Source organism: Crassostrea angulata, chromosome 4, assembly GCF_025612915.1.
Source record: "Crassostrea angulata isolate pt1a10 chromosome 4, ASM2561291v2, whole genome shotgun sequence".
NCBI classification, from domain to species: domain Eukaryota; kingdom Metazoa; phylum Mollusca; class Bivalvia; order Ostreida; family Ostreidae; genus Magallana; species Magallana angulata.
The window spans coordinates 46,930,420-46,952,705 of NC_069114.1; the positions used below are offsets into that span (position 1 = coordinate 46,930,420).

The 22,286-nt window shown below is 35.5% G+C and overlaps 1 protein-coding gene across 1 annotated transcript; it reads right to left on the reverse strand.

Moving 5' to 3' along the window:
- Positions 1-19,276: 19,276 nt before the first annotated feature.
- On the reverse strand, positions 19,277-21,459 carry LOC128182045 (uncharacterized). Its single transcript, XM_052850649.1, has one exon. It carries the CDS (start codon positions 21,423-21,425, stop codon positions 19,944-19,946), a length of 1,482 nt encoding a protein of 493 aa, XP_052706609.1. The 5' UTR covers positions 21,426-21,459; the 3' UTR covers positions 19,277-19,943.
- Between the last annotated feature and the right edge of the window lie 827 nt (positions 21,460-22,286).

The window sequence follows — 22,286 nt, forward strand, 5'->3', positions numbered from 1 at the left end:
TTTCGCTGTAAAGCTAGCAGCGACCTAATCGTGCAGAAATGATTTAAATGTCTGTGCTACAGGTTTAGGCAACAAAAAATGCACATTTAGGGTTTTAATGATTCAATTATCTAAATAATGCATGTTTGATGAATTTTTGATAAAAACGACACCATTACTCCGGTTTATGATTTCTGAAATATTTTTCAACATTGGTAGCATAAACAGTATATATTGAATAATAAAAATGTGTTTGTGTGTGTGTGTGTGTGTGTGTGTAACTGTCATAGAAAGACATTTAGTGGTTACAGATCGATCGGGGTAGTTGTACATCATATCCAAGAACACTATATCTACTTTTGGCCGAACAGGGGGCCATTTCTTAAAATTTCTTACAAGTAAGATTTAATATGATCTTATCATTTAAGCTGTTTAATAAAACTGTCAAATTTGATAATTATAGATTTGAATTCAATGGAAGAACCACTTTGCAATTCCTATTGAAATACAACCACTATTGAACTAAATATTTTTATATTGGTTGGAAATGTATTTTGTTATACGAATCACTTTACAATTACTTTTGAAATACAAATACTATTAAAATTAGTTTTTCAGTCGTAGTTGGGAATGGATTTCTTTATGAATATTACTTTGTAATCACTATTGAAACACAGCTGAAAAGAAAAGCGGTTGCAACAACCATGTGCCAGGGTCATTGGTAGATTATTTGTATGTTTGATAACGCCAGGCCACACAGAGCAAACATTATTAACCAGTATTATGGAACGCCATCGCTGCCGTTTAGCATAAAACTATAGGTACATTATGTCAAATTACCATTACATAATGTCAAAGTCCATTACGTGGTGTGAATTTATCTTTCCATTTGGTCAAATCGTTATTACGTGATGTCAAACTCACGTTAGGTGAAGTTAACATGTCTTTACATGATGTCAACTTTTTACGTTGTGATGTAAAATCACCCTTACGTTATGCCAACATTGTACAACCAAAGGTCAATACATCATGACATTATTTCGACACTGTATTACATGGGGCAAATGTATCCTTACATTATGTCAACATTTTATTACATGCTATCAATATATTCTTACATTATATCAACACTGCAGTTCATATCGCGATTCATTCCTTACATTATGTCAACATTTTATTACATGATATCAATGTATTTATATATTTTATCAACACTTAATTACATGGTTTAAACATATCGTTTTATTATGTCAACACTTTATAGCTTGATGTCATAAGTTTGTGACGCTATGTCTAAACTTAATAACGTGATGTGAATAAGTCTTCGCTGTAGGTCAGTTCTCTATTCCATGATGTACACGCTCCATTACTTTAAGTTGAAACATCATTTCGTTATGCAAACACGGATACCCTTGGTGTTTATCTTCATATAGTAAGCTTACCCAAACGTATCCAGGGGCTATTGAAACTTTGTGGAACAGGGCGGAACCAGTAAAGGGTAATCCAATGGGAAAATAGAATTTTAAAAAAGATGAGCAATTTTGTTTTTATTCATTACATCTCAAAGTAAGATTGATCTTTCATTTTATTGTTTAAATTCGTTGTTTAAAGAAATACATATATAACTTACTACTCTAATATTAACAGATTACAAGTTTTTCACGGCAGAACTTACTAACTAGTGTAAGCTAGCTATATTCTATATTAGTTATAGCTTTAAAACAAACGAAACACAACCCCAAGCATAATATCTTTAAAAATACACTGTCAGCAGTAATAGTACTTGACTTATTTTTAAGATTCTGGTTCTGTTCCGTTCTGCAAAATACCATTACCCGTGTGAATATTGGTATTCAACGGAATAGAACGAAATGAGCGTAAATTTCCTTTTCAGTCTATTTTCACGCCAGTTCTATACTTACGACGAAAATATATGTAACATGATCATACATGTGATTGTTTACAAAAAACTAACACTCGTGCTGTCGAATTATGTCATTTTATTAAAATTAGTTACAGGTATGTTACATGTATGAGGCAAACCCTGAAGACAGTACCGATTCTATCAATAGTGTTTGCCTTTCTTTATAATAAATTCTAAAATCGGCGAATACAGTTCCCCTCTCTTATTTGTGCGTGTTTTATTATGACATATTTCTGATTTATACCCTCTGTCCGAAAAATTATATAAAACAAACATTTCATAAAAACCAAACCGATCTTTATATATCAAGATGGAGAAGGTCTTTAAAGGGGTTAAAAATCTATTGTAATTTATTAATATTTGTGGATTTTATTTCATATCAAGTTATCAAGTGCCCTCTTGGGTGAAAGAGAGAAAATTCATTCCCACCCCCTCTGCAATAAGAAAAAAAATCATTTTCACAGCATAATAATTTTGTAGCAGAACGGCCATACCCAGTTAGGGTCAATGTCCTTAATTTAAGATAGCAATAGCAACGTTTATTTTTAACTACTAAATACTTTATTTTAACTACTAAATACTTTGAGACTAAATTTTAGAAAATTAGATATGCACTGGGTGTCTGCGTCACGACATATAGGCAACGATAAAGAACTCTGACTGCTAAATGACTAAGTGTGTAGTAACGAACTTAATGTGAATACTCTTGAAGTAAAAAAAAGTACAAATCAAAAATAAAATTTTAAATTAACAAAACAATAAAGGGATTAATTTTAAATTTTATATCTATTTCATTTTAAGTATTCAAGGGCTGATGAACACGAGAAAACTTGCATTTTAATTAACTCTTATACATATAACTTAGGTCTATCTAAACTATAAATTCAATGTTTAAATAAGTAGATGTTCATTCACTCTCGGGAAATTAAATTGTCAGCAACAAAGTCACTAAGAGCTTTCAGAGGAGGATACGTGGGCCAATGTATATTTTCATTCTAGTATGATTAAATCACTGCTTCTTACTAGTAGTAAGTAATAGTACTAGTAGTAGTATTAGTTGGGGGTTTTCTGGGTCCATTTGGGTAAATCGGCGTATCGTCTCTATGTATATGTTATGTTGTAAATTTTGAATTTAAAACATTACAAATATATAAAGGCCGTGGATTTCGTGTTTGTATAACGGAATGATGTTTCCACTTAAAGTAATGGACTGTATACATCACGGAAAAGTTGACATCGTGTAAAGACATGTTAACTTCACCTAACGTGCGTTTGACATCACGTTATAACGATTTGACCAAATGTAAAGATATATTCACACCACGTAATGGACTTTGACATAATGTATTATTAAACTTTCATGTTAAATACTGAAATCTGATTGGTTTAGACGCAGTTGGTAATCCGTTCTATTACCCTCAGCGTTAGCAACACACTTGCCAACGGGTAACACTATATAAATAGTGCCTGTTTGGGAGGGTAACAGTTGAAATTGACACCCCAAGAAAACGCTTGTCAACCGACGCGAAGCGGAGGTTGAAAATGGTTCTCAAGGGGTGTCAATTTCAACTGTTATCCTCCCGAACAGGCACTATTTCTTTTGTTATACTGAATGTCTTAATTTTAAAGAAAATGTTACTGCTTTTATATAGGAATAACGTGAATTCTACAGCGAACCGTACGCGCATAATTTTCGCGCATGTAACATTTTTTAATGTTACCCGTTGCTAATTTCGTTGCTAACGCTGAGGGTAATAGAAAGGATTATGAACTGCGTCTTAACCAATCAGATTTCAGTATTTAACATGAAAGTATAACAATATATAAATAGTGCCTGCTTGGGAGGGTAACAGTTGAAATTGACACCCCGAGAAAACCATTGTCAACCGACCCAAAGCGGAGGTTGACAATGGTTTTCGAGGAGTGTCAATTTGAAGTGTTATCTTCCCAAACAGGCACTATTTTTTTCATACTGAATGTCTAGAATAAAGAATTTTTTACTGATTTGCGTAAATTCTACGGCAAACCGAACGCGCATCATTTACGCGCATGTAACAATTCGTTGTGTTACCCGTTGCTTAGTGTGTTGCTAAGACTTAGGGTAATAGAACGGATTATCAACTGCGTCTAAACCAATCAGATTTCATTATTTAACATGAAAGTATAATAAAACGAATTGTTACATGCGCGGAAATTATGCGCGTACAGTTCGCCGCAGAATTCACTTCATTTCTATATAAAGCCGTAAAATTTTCTATAAAAATAAGACATTCAGTATAATAACATAAAAAGTGCCTGTTTGAAATTCGCGTCGGTTGACAATTGTCTTCTCGGGGTGTCAATTTCAACAGTTACCCTCCCAAACAGGTTTTTGTCTGTGATAACATTGCGAATCAATTTTGAACCCTAAAACCCAATAACTTCATAAAACATGAGCGACACAAAATGGGCGTGTCTTATAGCATAACCGTGAAACGGTATTGGCTGCACTGCGTAGTAATACATACCATGTGCTACATAAAAAAATAGTGGTTTTAAAATAATGTTGTTTTAAGGTATACAAATTGGAAATAATGTAAATATAATATAAGTAACAAGGAATCATTCTTTGAATATTATGAGGTTTATGGCTTTATTGGATTTGACCAAGCCCCAACCGAAAATATCACCTCATAATATTCAAAGATTGATTTCTTATTCCTTAAGTAAAGGACTTTTCTATCAGATATCCATGTAAAAATATTTTTTATATTTATCCCCCCCCCCCTCTTCCTCTGAAGAAATCATCCAACAAGTGAACAGAAAATAACAACAAGTGTACAATTATGTTGATTTTCACAAATAATTTATTCTCAGAGTTTTGTTAAATTGAATTATTAAGTACAAAAAAAATGATAATACACAAAATAGACACAATATTTATCTACACTGCTGGACTATACACAGATTAATATTATCACAGATTCACTACAATTTGAAGTCTCCCTGCTGCCAAATACCATGCACATGTATACAGCCCCATACAGTTGATCAAAATAACCCAGTTTTGATCCTCTAAGCACCACATGTCTTCATGTGTGGCAGTATAAGAATACATGTACCATTTACATATATCAAATAATTTGTAATCAAAATCTTAGAGACCAAATAGACAATACATAAATAACATGTTGCACCAAATTACAGCATCTTCTTTTTACAAAATAGCAACAGTAAAAACTCCTTAAGACTGAACTATATAGCCATTGTTAGCGGATGCAACCACAGAGGCAGCATTTTCTATCCCTTTACTTTATCTTTACTTAGTGAATTAAGCTTACTAGATTTTACAGATTTTAAAAACTTCTGATATAACATTGGAATAGTAATTCCGTAGCAATACAAACAAATGATTAAATACAATCAAGACTCTACCAGAAAATTATATATGTGATCAGAAATTATGGCAAAGAAGTGTGTTTTCCCTTAACACCATTACAACCATATGGTTGAATAATGTTGTAAATTTATTGTCACATTGTATGTCTGTACACTTTGCGGTTTGATTTTTTTACACGTTGGAAGTTAATAGAAGACATCCACATTTCTACTATTGTATAAAGATTGATTAGTCAAAATAGACAAGACATGGCTTATACCTATTCCACTGGTAAAACAATATACTGCTGTCTGAAATAAAATTTCCTACAGATATTCAGATAATTGGTTTGCACAGTACTCTAAAATTAACTATTTCTGCTTCCAAAATTCTAATTAAATTTGTTGCCCTTTTAGTGATACTTGCCATAGTGTTCAGCCTCAACAAGCCTCAAACATGTAAAAGTCCTTGTGGTAGAAAATTCATGGAAAATATATAATGTATATTTATTACATGGCGGGGTTGAATATCAAAAGAGGTATGCATGTTAGTTTTTATCATATTAAAAATATACATATACCAAAAAATGAAAACTGTCTTATCATAATGCTGTCAATTATATCTCTTCTACAAAGTACATTAGCTATGATAGATGCTAAAAGAGGTAAAGACTTCTACATCATCTTACAAAACATTTCTGATTTCAAATTTCTATGAAAAAAAAAAGTTGAAATAAGCTCAAATTTTTGAAGCACCTAGTGCCAAGGTCATTATATCAGTATTAATTACTGGTGAAATAAATTATCATGTTCAACAATTTTGTACTCCTGTTGTTTTTTTTGTATACAACAATTAAATTTATGCCTAAAATCAACACTATTGCCCCCAACTCTAACCCCTTAAAAAACAAGTCAACCAAATCAAACGAGCAAACATAAAAACAAAATGTTTACAGTAAGTGGAAATTAACCAAAAACATGTCATATGAATATTGTACAATGTATATCAAATTAAAACCAAGAATTCGGAGGATTTCAATATATGGGAAAGTGCAGGGACTGAGAGAAGTAAAAGGAAATCAAGACTAGAGAAAAATGCCACGGTATTACTCAGTGATATATCTGAGAAATAAAAAAAAATCAATTCATCCAAAGTTACAAAATACAAACGATTTGAGAGTCCTTAACTCCCAATTACACTTTATACCACTGGGACAAAAGATCTGCAAGTCAATGAAAACAACAAGCCCCCTCCCCCTTCTTAAGTACATTTGTAAGCTGGAAGAAAGTGTTTGTTCCTTATTTTTATAAATGAATTTACTCATATTCAACACAAATTTATAGGCCTCAACCCTTTTTGATAGACTGTCCATCACAGAATAAATGTTTCAAAGAATTCATAAGATGCATGTTAATCCTGCAATTTTTCAGGTAGAGGGGGTCTCTGCATGTACAGGTACATAATAAAAACACAGTCTGTAAATTAACATGATATGGCATCTTGTAAATGTAACAAGAGTATCATTTATCTGTATAAAAAAAGTAGTTAAATGACAGCAGCCATAACACAGTTCTATCAAGTTCTATCAAGATAAATAAATCAGGCGTTCAATGTACGACTGTTCTAAGCCTGGTTTAAGCAAAATTATTGCATGAGAAAATTTGAAAAATCACATTCAAATCACATAATATTTTAACATATGCAAATGATATGAAGTCTAAAACTGAAATGGAATGAATTTGTTCTTTCTGCTGTTCACTTTACGATCACATAAATTCTACACATCGATTTTTTAAACTATTGAATAACAGACAGATATCAGTTTATATACACTGAACCCAAGTTCTGAGTGTTCACCCAGTACCAGTATAATGTATTTACTATACGAAATAAACATATTTATTTGTCTTGCAGTCTGGGTAACTGATTTTCACTTAACTTTCATGAAGTTTAAAACGTTACATTGATCTTGACATTTGGTTGCAACTGAAGAACTTGGCCTTTGCTCATTATCACAAACAATTCCGGTGTGGTAGAATCTGACAACTTGGGAAATTATGCTATGTTATTAATGTATATTTGTGTACATCCTAGCTTGTTCCTATCAATAAAACCGCCATCTTGGATCTCAGTCTGAGTCATCTTGATTTGTATAGTTGTTTTATGTGCCTTAAAAATCTTGATTAAAAAGAAAAAGAATTGTTCTTTGGAATCTAATTTTCAAAAGAAAGTTAAAAATATTTCCTTTCAGAAGACTGCCTGTTTGACAAAAGCATATACCAAAGCACTCTCTATTGAAGACACTTTATGATAGAAAATAAAAATATACATTTTCCAGTGTCTTTGCCTGTGATAACACTGTGTATTAATTTTGTACTATAGTTCAATAAATTCAAATGACGTAAAATCGGGGCACAAGCAGGGTCTGCTTATTCATATTCAAATATTCAATCGTACAATTCCTAAAAATTATATAAATTAAAGCAATAAGGAATCATTCTTTGAATATTTTGAGGTGATGATTTCGGTCGGGGCGTAATCAGATCTTCTGATCACGCCCTATCCGAAACTATCATCTCATAATACTCAAAGAATGATTCCTTATTCCTTAAATAACCTCATCATATAATTATTATATGCCAAAAATAATAGACAGGGAAAATATTCATAAAAATATATTTACATATAATTGTAGAAAATAAAACATAAGGAATGAATTTGTTTCACATGTCACATTAGCATGCAGGTCTGTACCAAAGACATGAGCTGTTTTCAATCAAAATAACCTTTGATAAAAATATATATACTGTTGGTCATAAAACTACATTGCTTAATCTGCAGTATTTATAGAGTACCTGGATTCAGGAACTGTTTTCTAATTTGGAAAATTCCTGACTTCAAAGCCATGTAAAAATACACATCTTATTCAATGAACAAATACTGAAACTGCAAGTACGTAACTTGTATCCTGCTGAAAATATATACTGGTAAACCTTCCTATACAAAAATAGTTTGGATTAAAAATGCTGTAAAACATTCAGTATTAAAGAACATTGTTGTCTTAACTTATTTTCAGTAAAATTACCTTTGCAAATCAATTTGTCATTTATTCAATGATTATTTCTTCTTTAATTTATTGTTTTCAATTTAAACAATACAAATTGGGTTCATTGAATAAACGACCTTTAACGCAATCTGTTGTTCTATTTCATTGGAAATGAACTTGGACTCATTTGAAGATTTTGGATTTAGTTACTTGTATTGGGTAAATCACTTGTAGCAACAAAGTTTAAAGTTGGGCAAAATTAATAAGTGTTTCTCTTGGAAATGCTTATGTATTATATTTATGGAAAAATTTGGTTGACAAAAAACTAATTTTATTGTAAATAAAATCATTTTTGGCAGCAAATTTTGTAATAATATACCTGTGTGTGTTTTATTAATATCTCTTTGTAAGTCAAGCTTCTAAGATATGTTTGTGTGCATGTAAGGGGGTGCTCATTAACAACCATGGTCAAAATACTTTGTCATGTTACAGATAGTAATTTAATTAACATGTCCAGCATCCAATCATCTTTTGTAATAAATTATTGTCTTATCAGAACCTGGCACATGTAAATTCTCTCATTCTTATTTTCTCTGATTCTCCTGCTGGGTGTAAATTTTTCCATGAACTTTGTTTTACCCACCCACCTACACCCTTTACATATGCACGCACATTATATCATAGTTTTAACTTTCATTGAGTATTTGAATTCTTATGAGATGGCGGTTTTTAACCCCACCTTTGCAAAGTAATTTGTTATTTATTCTAACTTTCATTGAGTATTTAAATTATTGTGAGTTGGCGGTTTTTAACCCCACCTTTGCAAATTAATTTGTCATTTATTCAATGATTTTTTCTTCTTTAATTTATTGTTTTCAATTTAAACAATACAAATTGGGTTCATTGAATAAACGACCTTTAACGCAATCTGTTGTTCTATTTCATTGGAAATGAACTTGGACTCATTGGAAGATTTTGGATTTAGTTACTTGTATTGGGTAAATCACTTGTAGCAACAGAGCTCAAAGTTGGGCAAAATTAATAAGTGTTTCTCTTGGAAATGCTTATGTATTATATTTATGGAAAAATTTGGTTGACAAAAAGCTAATTTTATTGTAAATAAAATCATTTTTGGCAGCAAATTTTGTAATAATATACTTGTGTGTGTTTTATTAATATCTCTTTGTAAGTCAAGCTTGTAAAATAATGTTTGTGTGCATGTAAGGGGGTGCTCATTTACAACCATGGTCAAAATACTTTGTCATGTTACAGATAGTAGTTTAATTGACATTTCCAGCACCCAATCATCTTTTGTAATAAATTATTGTCTTATCAGAACCTGGCACATGTAAATTCTCTCATTCTTATTTTCTCTGATTCTCCTGCTGGGTGTAAATTTTTCCATGAACTTTGTTTTACCCACCCACCTACACCCTTTACATATGCACGCACATTTTATCATAGTTTTAACTTTCATTAAGTATTTGAATTCTTATGAGATGGCGGTTTTTAACCCCACCTTTGCAAAGTAATTTGTTATTTATTCTAACTTTCATTGAGTATTTAAATTATTGTGAGTTGGCGGTTTTTAACCCCACCTTTGCAAATTAATTTGTCATTTATTCAATGATTTTTTCTTCTTTAATTTATTGTTTTCAATCTAAACAATACAAATTGGGTTCATTGAATAAACGACCTTTAACGCAATCTGTTGTTCTATTTCATTCCAAATGATTTTGGATTTAGTTACTTGTATTGGGTAAATTACTTGTAGTAACAAAGCTCAAAGTTGGGCAAAATTAATAATGTATTATATCTATGGAAAAATTTGGTTGACAAAAAAATATTTCTGAGTATCAATAAGTTAACAGGTGCGTTCTTGGTGGCTGGGAGGTTGTCAGACATTCTTGAGAAAAAAATCTAGAAGTTTGGTAACATGGCTAACGTGACGATCATTCCCATAAACAGGATAAACAAGATCACAGGGGTGAGGATATTCCAGAGGGGCCAAAGTCCGACCGTCACACTGAAATACAACCAATCCACACAAGCAATCTATAATTTAATCTATCGCCCTATACATTGCAAAAATCAATATTTAGAATTCCGCTGTACAATGTTTGTTCCATGTACTGTACTTCAAATCTTTGAAATCTTTAATCAGTCGCACGCAATTCTATCTCACGACACTTAGATGTTGCCATAAAGGATGCATATCCTCTTCCCAGAGTAGATGGGTGCCTAGACTCCCTCTCAAACTCAAAATGGTTCAGTTCAATGGATTTAAATTCCGGCTTCTGGCAGATTGCGATGGTACCTGAAGATAAAGAGAAAACAGCATTCAACACCAGTTTAGGTCTCTATCAGTTTACAGTAATGCCTTTTGGTCTAGCCAACTCTCCCTCAACTTTCGAACGTCTTATGGAAAACATTTTGCGGGGTCTTCAGTGGCAAGAGTGTCTTGTATACATGGACCACATAATAGTTCCTGGTCAAAGTTTCTCAGAAAGTCTCGAAAGGCTTGAGCACATATTTCAGCGTCTCTCATCAGCCAACCTCAAATTAAAACCTCCAAAGTGCACTCTTTTTCAGAAAGAAATCAAGTTCTTAGACCACATAGTATCTGAATCTGGCATCTCTACAGATCCTGACAAAATCAGTGCAATAGCAGACTGGCCAGTACCAAGATCTGTAAAAGTAATGAGGAGTTTCCTAGGGTTATGCTCCTATTACAGGAGATTTGTCAAAGAATTTGCAAAAATAGCAAGACCACTTCATGCACTGTGCGAGAAGAATTCCAAGTTTCTCTGGTCAGCAGATTGCCAAACTTCATTTGATCAATTGAAACAAAATTTGACAGAATCTCCCATTCTTTCCTACCTGTTGCCAAATATAGGTTTCATTTTAGATACCTATGCCAGTGACAAAGCGGTCGGTAGTGTTCTTTCACAAGTGCAAGATGGGTCCGAGAAAGTTATAGCATACACGAGTAAGGCAATGAACAAACACGAACAGCAATACTGCGTAACAAGGAAAGAATTACTAGCAGTTGTCAAGGCTCTTAAAGCATTCCATTCCTATCTATATGGCCAGAAGGTACTGCAATGCACAGAGAATGCTGCAATAAGTTGGATGAAAAACCTCAAAAATCCTACCGGTCAAACTGCAAGATGGCTACAGGAGATTGAAACCTATGACCTCACAATCACTCACAGAGCAGGCAAAAGGCATTCCAATGCAGATGCGCTGTCCCGCAGACCTTGTCGCTCATGTGAACGCCAGGAGCTGAAAAACACAGAAGACAACAGTGATGATGATGTTGATCAAACAAATTTAGACCTGAAAGTCTGTGCTATAACCCGCAGTGAAGCAAAAACAGATACTATTGTACCCGAGAGTGGAGTGGTTCTTGATGGGTGGCAGGTGGACGCAATCAGACAAGCACAACTTGATGACAAAGATATTTCACCCATATTTGTTACCAAAGAATCAAATAATCCCCGTCCTGATTGGAACAAAGTCTCACAGGGATCTGGAGTGCTGAAAACCATTTGGAGGCTATGGAATAGGTTGGAAGTTGGGCATGGTCTATTGTACCGCAGATTCATCTGTGATGATGGTAGTCCTGGTCACCTCCAGTTGATAGTCCCTGCCTCTCTACAGAATCAGGCTCTCAGGCATTACCATGATATCCCCACAGGAGGTCACTTGGGAGCCGAGAAAACTCTGGACAAGATCAAGAATACCCATTATTGGCCTAAAATGAAAAGAGATATTGAAAAGTATTGCCTACAATGTGACCTATGTGCAGCAAAGAAACCGTCTAGGAAATCAAACAGAGCTCCTTAACAGCAAGATTTACTAGGAGAGCCAATGGAACGGGTGTCTATGGATGTTCTGGGTCCACTCCCTGTTACTACAAAAGGAAATAGGTACATATTAGTAGTATGCGACTGTTTCACCAAGTGGACAGAAGCTTTTCCAATGCCAGACCAAGAGTCCAAAACAATAGCCAATATTTTAGTCAATGAATTTATATGTAGATATGGAACTCCACTCCAAATTCACTCAGATCAAGGTCGCTCCTTTGAAGCTAAGTTATTTAGAGATCTGCTAGCAACACTTAGAATAGAGAAAACTCGAACCACTAGCCAACGTCCACAAGCCAATGGTACTGTAGAACGCTTCAACAGAACACTTGTAAACATGCTCACAATGTACTGTCAAAAAGATCAGAGGAAATGGGATGAGGTCTTACCACAAGTAATGATGGCATACAGGGCTGCTAGTCACTCCAGCATTGGAGTTTCTCCTAACAAAATGGTATTGGGTAGAAATGTGGTCATGCCATTGGAAGCTATAGTTCCCAGACCCAAAGATAACAGCGAGGCTCCCGAGACAGATGATTATGTACTGAAACTGCAGGAGAGTTTGGCAAAGGTCCATGAACTGGCTAGGAATTATCTGAAACAGAATGCAAATTACCAAAAGAAATATTACGATTCAAAAGCTGAAATTAGGAAATTTTATGAGGGACAACCTGTATGGCTGTATGATGCTTCAAAGAAAGTAGGTGTATGTAGCAAGTTGACCTGCAAATGGAAAGGCCCTTATGTCATTACAAAGAAAATTGATGATGTCACCTGCTTGGTAAAGCGGTCTCAGAAACAGCCAGGGAAAGTTTACCACACAGACAGACTTCTTCCATACAGGGGCAGAAACCCACCTAAATGGCACCGGAGTTATATACAGCAATGAAATCGACAAATGTTAGGAACCAACCAGAACCAGTAGATGTTGTATTAAGATGATGGCAGATGTCATTTTGTTTTCCTTTTTTATTGTTGTGGGTCAGGTGGAGGGAGGTGACGGATGTGCACAGTCTATGGCCCTCATCATTGGTGATGGGAGGGGACGGATGGTGCACCATCTATGGCCCACACTTCTGATGTTGGGAGGTGACGGAGGTGTGCAGTCTATGGCCCCCACCTGGGTTGATACTGAGATGTAGCTGGCCAGTGCATTTCAAGAGTATAACCAGTGTTGTTTTGTAACTTTTTAGCTTTTCTTTTGAGTTGACATCTGCTGTTGAATCTTCCTAGTATATGTGACCTAGTGTAATGAATTTTGAAATAAACTGATTTCATTTTTTTGGGTGGTTGTTGTGAATTGAATTCCATATGGTCTGTGGTGTCCCTGTCCCATCCCTGGTTGAATTCCCAGAGTTGCCTTGCTCTCAGTACATCCTACAAAATAGTCAATTTTTATAAACATTTTTATATTTATTCAATAGGTTGTATTGTTGTTACTCATAGTAAACTAAGTATTTCAAATCAGTTGTTATGAACCATACTATCAAAGCCATACCTTGCCAACTTTTCCTGTTGAATTGCAGAATGACTCTCCAGTGCTGGTTAGTGGTGGATGGGAAGAAATGTGGAGCCCTGTTCGACAGCAAGCGGAAACTCAAAGAGCATCTGTCACCAGCGCCTCATCGTGCCCTGTGAGTCATTTGTCCTTTTTGTTGTGACAAGGAGAACAGCTTTAACAGGGCAGGTGACCTAAAGACCCATGTCGCAAAGCGCCACAAGGATGCTGCTTTAGCCACGAATGTCCCCATGGATGAGTTGCTCTCCGAAAACAACTGTTTCTGGTTGTCCTACAATCCGGCAGTTTACAGGTACCTGGTGGAACCTACAGACAGGAATGCCAGAGCGTCCTCTCGGCTCCGATCCCTCTTGCTTGAGTGGACGAGAAAGATAATGTCAACCCCTGCAGGCCCAAAGGTTAAGAGGGGACGACATGATTGGATCGAGGGGTGGGACAGACCAGTGACTGATTTCCGAGTTCCAGATGTTCCTGCTTCCTCTGCGACAATGGAGTACAGTCCAACTTCACCTAGCTTGTTAACTCTGATTTCTGTTTGCCTCTCTTTGGATGACGTTTCTGCCATTTTGGAAGACACCACCAGCTTCTATAGGGTCCATCTGAACAACACCGTGCTGTTCGATGCTAAGGGCATAACCAGTTTGAGCCGGAAAATGGCTGTCCTTAAGCCCTGTGCCCTACCGGAGTCTCCCAAATTCCACAGTATGCAAGAGTCTTCATGGCGGCAAAGAGCAGTCCATTTAGCAACGAGCCGTGGAGTCGAGCCCAGCTTTGTAACATCTGTGGACCAGGCACAGAAAGATTTCCGAGAACCCGAGATTGAGCTCTTTGCAGAGTCTGAATTGGAGATTTCCCCAGCGTCCAGTTTGGAGTCCAGGAGAAAAGTGGTCGAGAGAATCCCTCCCAGAGATCCTGAACCTGTCAGAAAGAGGCTGAGGCTTGGTGGAAAGAAATCCAGTCCAGTTTATTCGGGTACCACTATGCATCCAAAGCCCTCTACTGCTTCCTCTTTGCCATCCTCGATCCCATCCGAACCATCAATGACTGTTTTGCCGGAGTCAGCCTCTCCCTTTCATCAGGATTTGTCAGTCTTGTCTGTTCTAGGTCCTCTGCCAGCTGGATCCGTTGATGGTCCCGAGAAGTCCCAGCCAGCCATGCCATCAATGCCATCTGTGTCGGCTGCAGTGCCCGTGCTCCCTCTCTCATCACCGCCTGTCTCCCAGTCAGCCATGCCATCCATGCCATCTGTGTCGGCTGCAGTGCCTGTCCTCCCTCTCTCATCACCACCTGTCTCCCAGCCAACCAAGTTCACCCCTGACCCACCAGCCACATCTACCGGATCCATTGTTCAGAGGGCAAAGAGGTTGATGGGCCATGGTTGTATGCCGTTGTTGCCCCCTGCCAGAAGGCAATGGACCAGAGAGGGGATGGTCACCTTGACCAGTGGACAAGTTGCCATTGCCTGGCCACCACAGGGATTCCAGACGATGTCAAAAGACAGGAAGCTCCTGGAGTTCGAGTTTGCTGCCCTCTCCCTCAAGCGTTCAAAGGATTCAGGCAGTGACTTTGATAGGGCCAGACTTTTAGACGAGTTTAATTTCCTCGCTCTCCCTGGGTCCCTTGATCTTTCTCCTCAAAAAGCAAACAACCCACCAGCAAAAAGTAGGTCTTACCTATACCAGATGATACGCAGCGTGGCAAGGGGTCTGTCGAATTCTTCATTTGACCAGGAGGTTATTTCATTCTTGGAGGCGGCTAAGGGTAAACGGAATAAGTGCTGGGATTCGATCATCAATGAGATTGACCGTGTAGATGTTCCTCTCAGGCTAGCGGACTGAACAAATGAACAATTTGTAACGTTATATTATTGATTGTATTTAAAATGAAAATTCATTTGTTTTTTTTAAATTCAGGAGAATTAAGTAGCTAAGGTGGGGGAAGTGTAATGACCTGAAATAGGAATAATTATGAATTTATCATTTTTAACATTATTTGATTATTGGTCTTATTAATAAGGGGTTAAGTGGGTGGATTTTATGAACTTAACATCATTATATACCTAATACGGTTTATTCAGGGTTTAATTCTCTTGAATATTTACTGTATCTGCTAAAATCTATTTTTTAGCACATGTGTAGTTTTCTTTTTCCCAGTTTGCATACTTATTCTTAACATAGTGAATTTAATAATATATGCATGGAAACTATGCATGTTGATTGTACCTATGAATCTTTATTTTGTGCTATTCATTGTCTACTACACCTGTAAGAGTACTGGATTCCTGGAGCTGGGTAGATTGTTTACATCCCGCTGCCAACTTTTCCTCGAGTGTATTGGGATAGCCACTGTTTCGTATTTTGAACTATTAAGATTATTTCGTTACTAGCGATGTTTTATAGTTTATTAACCCCACATAAATTCATGTTTTCATAATTCATACCTTATTTACTAACAACTAGACATCGTACGTTATTTTATAAGTATTCCCTTTATTATGGCGAGGTTAATATATATATGACATCGTCTGCTAGACGATCTCTCGTTTCTATGTTGAATAAAGCAAAGGATTTACAAGTTATTGTTACTTACGGGTTACGGAAACATCCACCACAATTGTTTTAAGTTATTCCGATGTTTATTTTCATGTCATATTTCTTTTTAAGGTTTACTTTGCGCGGTGTACGGTAGTTTTGTACGACACTGTTCGGTATAGCTCAGTGTGTGCGATACCGTACATCGTTTTGATTGGTCAAGCGTCACCGTACAGTTATTTTATTAGTTAACTGAGATCACATGATCAGATCCGAAGGTTATATATATGAGTGCTTTGCCATTATATGGCAGATAATTTGTGACGAGTTCACGAGCGCCAAATATTCAAATCAATAACCCAAGCCTCCCTATCAAGTGTTACCGGCACCACCAGCTAAAGGTGAGATTTGCGCACCACACAATTATCACCCAACACACTGGACACCTGAATATATTATTCCGTAGTAAATTTATAGTATCCTGCCACGCCCCCTTTTTGCCCTTGAAAGTACGGTTGACGCCTAGACCAAAATTAATACAATGCAATGAATGCTTTGACTTGAATATGTTTTGCCATGACTGTAGTGTGCTGTTACCATTGATTTAATAAACCATTGTCATTTTACCAAGCCTTGTTCTTTAATCGAAGTATTGCAAGTACTTGGAAGCAGTGTCGATCCTGAAATAAAACTACATATATTTTGTAGCCTCAGATGTGTTCCTCTGTTTATGAAATCTCAAGAGATAGGAATAAATCGAACAAATAACATTCGATAAACTTGGAATTAGACAAAAGCAACAATACACAGAACTCATTCTCATTTTTAGCATAACAAGAAGCCCACGGACCATGTTCAACCGACCTACAATGCCCTTGAAACAAGTACGTAATTAGCTTTAAAAACACACCTTTACATTTCCATTTTAAAACAAAATGCTTTATGTAAAACTATGTTCCCTTTCTAACATCTCTCGTGAGTTGTTTTTAATTCTTACCGTATAAGCTTGTTTAAAAAAAATTCAACAACCTATCAGTTTTTCGTAACCTTAAAAAATAATGAAATTCCTTATTTTAAAAAAAAATTGATTTAATACTAACCCTATTTTTTATCCTTTTGGGATCTTCGTTGTACAAAACTAACAAACTAGATTAAAAATTTGCCTTTTTTTGTTGATATAAATTAAGATAGGAATAATTTATTTTCCTTTCGACCCACAGAAAATTCAGGTATGCAATCATTATAGAGAGAAACTTCTAATTATAAAGACTTCTTTATATTGAACCACACTGATCCCATGATAAACAAGCCGGTTGCTATGGGTATGGCAGCGGGGTAGTGGGTCTCCCAGTCACCAGAGCTCACCTTCTTAATATAGGTAATGTACACAATCAGGAAAGCACCAATACAGAGATTGACAAGTACAAGGATTGTTCCCACGTTAAACCACACCCTGATAAAAATAACTTGTTAACACAACCTAAAACATACTATATCATATAATGATAACACTGTTCTGTAATTCAACCAGTACATTACTAAAATAAAATACAAGGAGTATCATTCCTTTTTTATTTCGATTATTGTTTTAATGCAACTCTTTTACATGTATAAGCATACAGAAAAATTGACAATTTTAACTGTCACCTCATGAACACGTTTAGTAATCGTAAGTTATTTAAAGATATTATAATTTCATTCATTCTTCAAAGCACTTATTTATTATAGATCGACCAATTAAACTATTGGTTACAACACAGGAAAATCATCCTAAATTACATTTTTGGAGTTTGCCTTATGCTTTAATGAAACTTTATTCCGTGCAATCTAAGACAGATTTTTGATCATGGAGCCTGGACAAAAACATTACACTGTTCTGATTTGCAAAATTTTTCCTGGCTTAAAAATCACGGATCATATGTTTCAAAATAGATATTAAGATTCCTTGTTTTGATATGGTATATATCACTAAGCCTTATTATTTCCGAATTTCATTTTTGTTTATTCATAAAAAAATCAATTGACATTTTCGTGGAAAGAAATTCAAGGAAAAAAATCATTACAAAATTACACTTTACTTTTTTTTTCTTGGCTTTTTAAAAAAGATTTGATCTTTCTTGAACTTCTTATTTCATTTCTTTCACGGTTTTACTTTTCTTCAAACAGACCTTGTTGAATATGGCCACTGAATATGGATAAATCTAGGGTTTGAAGAGAGTTCAACAGTGTTCTCTGAACACGTCCAAAATTCCGAGGACCTGGACGTGCTTATCATTAGAGAGAGCGCTGATTACTCCACGTTTGCCGTCACCAATCCCAGGATGTACCTCGCCGTCAACAGAGTAGACCTCTTACTGATATTAAAGCCATTATTATTTACAACACTGATGACGGCATGAACCATTTAAGGAAAATTCTTGCCGCATGCGCGTTCGAGGAGTGTTGTTCGAGTCCCTTCAGTGCTTCTTGAACTGTACGTTTGACGTCAAGAGCCGTGAGTGCGCTCATTGACATTATTTTGATTGGTCGGCGATAAATATAATACTGAAGAACTGGCTAGGACACAAATCCGTATCATATATGGTAAAAGAACGTTTCTGCAGCCAATTAAAATATATGACAGTCAACCCTAAAGTATGCAATGAGTGAAAAGACCATACAATAGCTAGGCATGGAATACATCTAGATGGTCAAGCAGATGAGTTCCCTGAAAATTTATGAAATTGCTTAATATTGTATTAGTTCGACATCTTTAATTCGTGATGTCCTCAAACATTTGTACTTCAACCATAGACGTTCTCTTCGTAAAGTACTTGTTGTGCTTAAGCGAGAAAAATGTTGTAAGTTTTTTTTGCAGGCATGTCGTGTATATCATACATGTCAGGCAAAATGTGATCCATATTCTTGATGTTCTCTAGTCTTGTATCCAACTCATTTGATAGTGCGGATATAAATCACTCGAATATGATAGGCTTTATCTTTTCAGCACATGCGTTTTGTCACGTGAATTGGTAAATTCTTCATGGAGACTATGAATCTCTCTTTACATGTAAATGTATAAATATGCAGTATGGTTAATTTTTGGTGTCATTATAGGGAATAAGATCATAAAAATTTAAAGTAATTTTCCAACTTTTACAATTCAGCTATACTTTTGAATTAACTTCCACATGTCATGTTATATCATAGGCAAACCAAAATAAAAGTTAAAAAAAAAAACAATGTGATAAAACATGAGATTGAAATTTTTTAAAAATTGTTTTAATGCAGACAGAATATATATCATTATACACTCCTTTACCTCAAAGGTCCTTTTTAGTCCAATGTAGAAAATATCAAATGTTATATACTGACATTCTAGTTCACATGCAGATGTAAATAACGTTTTATTTTTTTTGTAGATTGCAGGATACTAGTATCAGCCAATCAAAGAGCTAATCAATCTTCTGATAAAACATTTAGGTAGTTCATGCATCTGGTACTGAACAGTGTTAGCTTACGTAGTAAATGGATCTGATGTACTGAACAGACAGTAATTATGTACAGCCCCTGTCTTATGATATATATGTATATACACAATATACTATTATAACACACATGTTCTTTAATGTTGCATATGTAATACAATGTTGATGTTTTGGTAAGCTGGTAAAATGTTATTAACTTCTTTTAATATTGATTGATAAGAATTGTTACAATTTAATGTTATTTATTATCTTAAGTTTTACTGAGCTGAAACACTTTGACAAGTCCGTGGTGGTTCCCCACCCACAGTGTGGATTTATACAGAGACATGGACCTCGGATTTGTTACTTCAGTCTCTGACAGTAAGTACTTCATAAACTCCCCATCAGGACTCAGGAGATATATCTTGCTGTTATTTAGGTCACTCACGATGATGTTGCAAAGTGACTCAAACACTACATCAGTTGGATTAAATTTTTTAAACAGTTTCTGTCCACGGTAGACCAACTTCAGAGACCCAGTTACAGATAGAATAACCAGTTCACCTGTAGTTACACTTGTCCGGTTAACCACACAGACATCAGTATTAGTGCTCTGTTTAACTCTCAGTGGTACAGTGAACAGCCTGGTCTGACCGTCCTCCTGGTACTCGTAGTCACGGATGACGTCACCGGTCAGAGTCAGGTGTCTGACCAGATGTCTGCTGTGTGAGTTTAGTTCATGTAGTTCTGATTCATTATATTTCAATGTGACCAGCAGACCCTCTGTTGATTGACATATTCCGAAAGGTACCAGTGGGGCTGTACTAAATACTGTAGAGACTGAGCCTGACGGGGACAGACGGACAATTGATTTGTTAATAAAATCAGTGGCATACACATCACCATTGTCTGTAACACACAAATTATTTACCTTGATACTGATTTTTGTTTCCCTTTCATTCTTCCTATTAACTTGTTCAATGTAACTTGATGTTAAACCTCTCATGAAACATGAATCCTCATTAATTGCCTCCATAATAATTATACATTTATCTCCATATTGAAATGAACCAGTCTCAGTAACAGTGAAATCATCCAAATCAATTGTTTGTCCCATCATGGACACCAGTAAACCCTCACTGATACCCCCTCCTCTGTATCTCACAGAATGATCCCCCTTATCTAAATCACAATCCCTGTTGGACAGAAGATTGGACAAGTCTCTTAGGTTTTCAATCAAACTATGGTCAGACATTGTGTTGTTGTTTTCTTCCAGGAATTTAACAAGATCCATTACCTGTTTCTTTTTCTTTTCTAAGTCTAATTTCTTCTGGCTAACTTCACCATTTTTTCTTTCCAGATTTTCACTCAATGTTTTCTCATAATTTTTCTTGATTTCTTCCAGTTTTGAAACAATCGCATCAAACTGTGTCTGAAGCCTAGCGACCTCAGAATCACAACATTTTTGGTTGTCCTCAATTTGTTTGGATGCCTTCTTTATCTTTTCACTAATCTCTGTTACATCTTCCTCTTTAACCTTACTCAAAATCTTCTTTAGCTCTCTTCTCCTTAGACTTCCTGCTGTGGGTATAGTTTTCCAGTCGTGGTCCTTGTGGTCTGTCTTGGCACATTGTGAACAAATAAACTCATTACAGTCCTCACATGACAGGTCTATTGTCAAATCGTGTTTTTCACACATTGGGATGTGTTCTTGAGGAGATCCAAGCGGGTATCTGGAAGATATGGCCGCCATGTTTATGTTTCGCTGTACACCTAGCAGCGACCTAATTTTGAGATTCGTGCAGAAATTATTTAAAAGTCTGCGCTACAGGTTTAGGCAACAAAAAGTGCACATTTAGGTTTTTAATGATTCAATTATCTAAATAATGCATGTTTGATGAAAAGGACACCATTAACCCGGTTTATCATTACTGAAATTAATACTGAACTGCAAAAATATTTTCAACATTGGTAGCATAAACACTATATATGGAAAAATAAAAATGGCTGGAAAGACTTTTGTAACACTGCTGTAGAATGCAAACAGTAGATATTGTTATCAAAAACTTAATTTCTGTGTGTATGTAACTGTCATAGAAAGACATTTAGTGGTTACAGATCGATCGGGGTAGTTGTACATCATAGCCAAGAACACTATATCTACTTTTGGCCGAACAGGGGACCATTTCTTTACAATATCTTACGAGTAACATTTTATATGATCTTATCATGAGCTGTTTTATAAAACTGTCAAATTTAATAATTATAGATTTGTCTTAGTGTTAAGACAACCAGATGCATGCGAGTTAATCTTTTAATTTTATTTACATGCAGTCATTTGTGCGATGTTAACTTTTTATAGTATTGTGTTTTGATAAAATAAAAACACTTTACTCCTAAAACTTGCGTGTTAACAAATAATTAATTAAATGCAGCATCCTGCTTCGGTATTGTAAACTAAGCAATAATGGTGTCGGTGGCAATTTTTTGAAGTTGATTTCAATCAACTCTCCTATGCACTTACTCGGACAAAGCGAAAGTGAAACAGTGTTTGGACCTAAACACAAATCAATACCGCTGACAACACTTAGTTCTTGAAAATAATCGATAACTT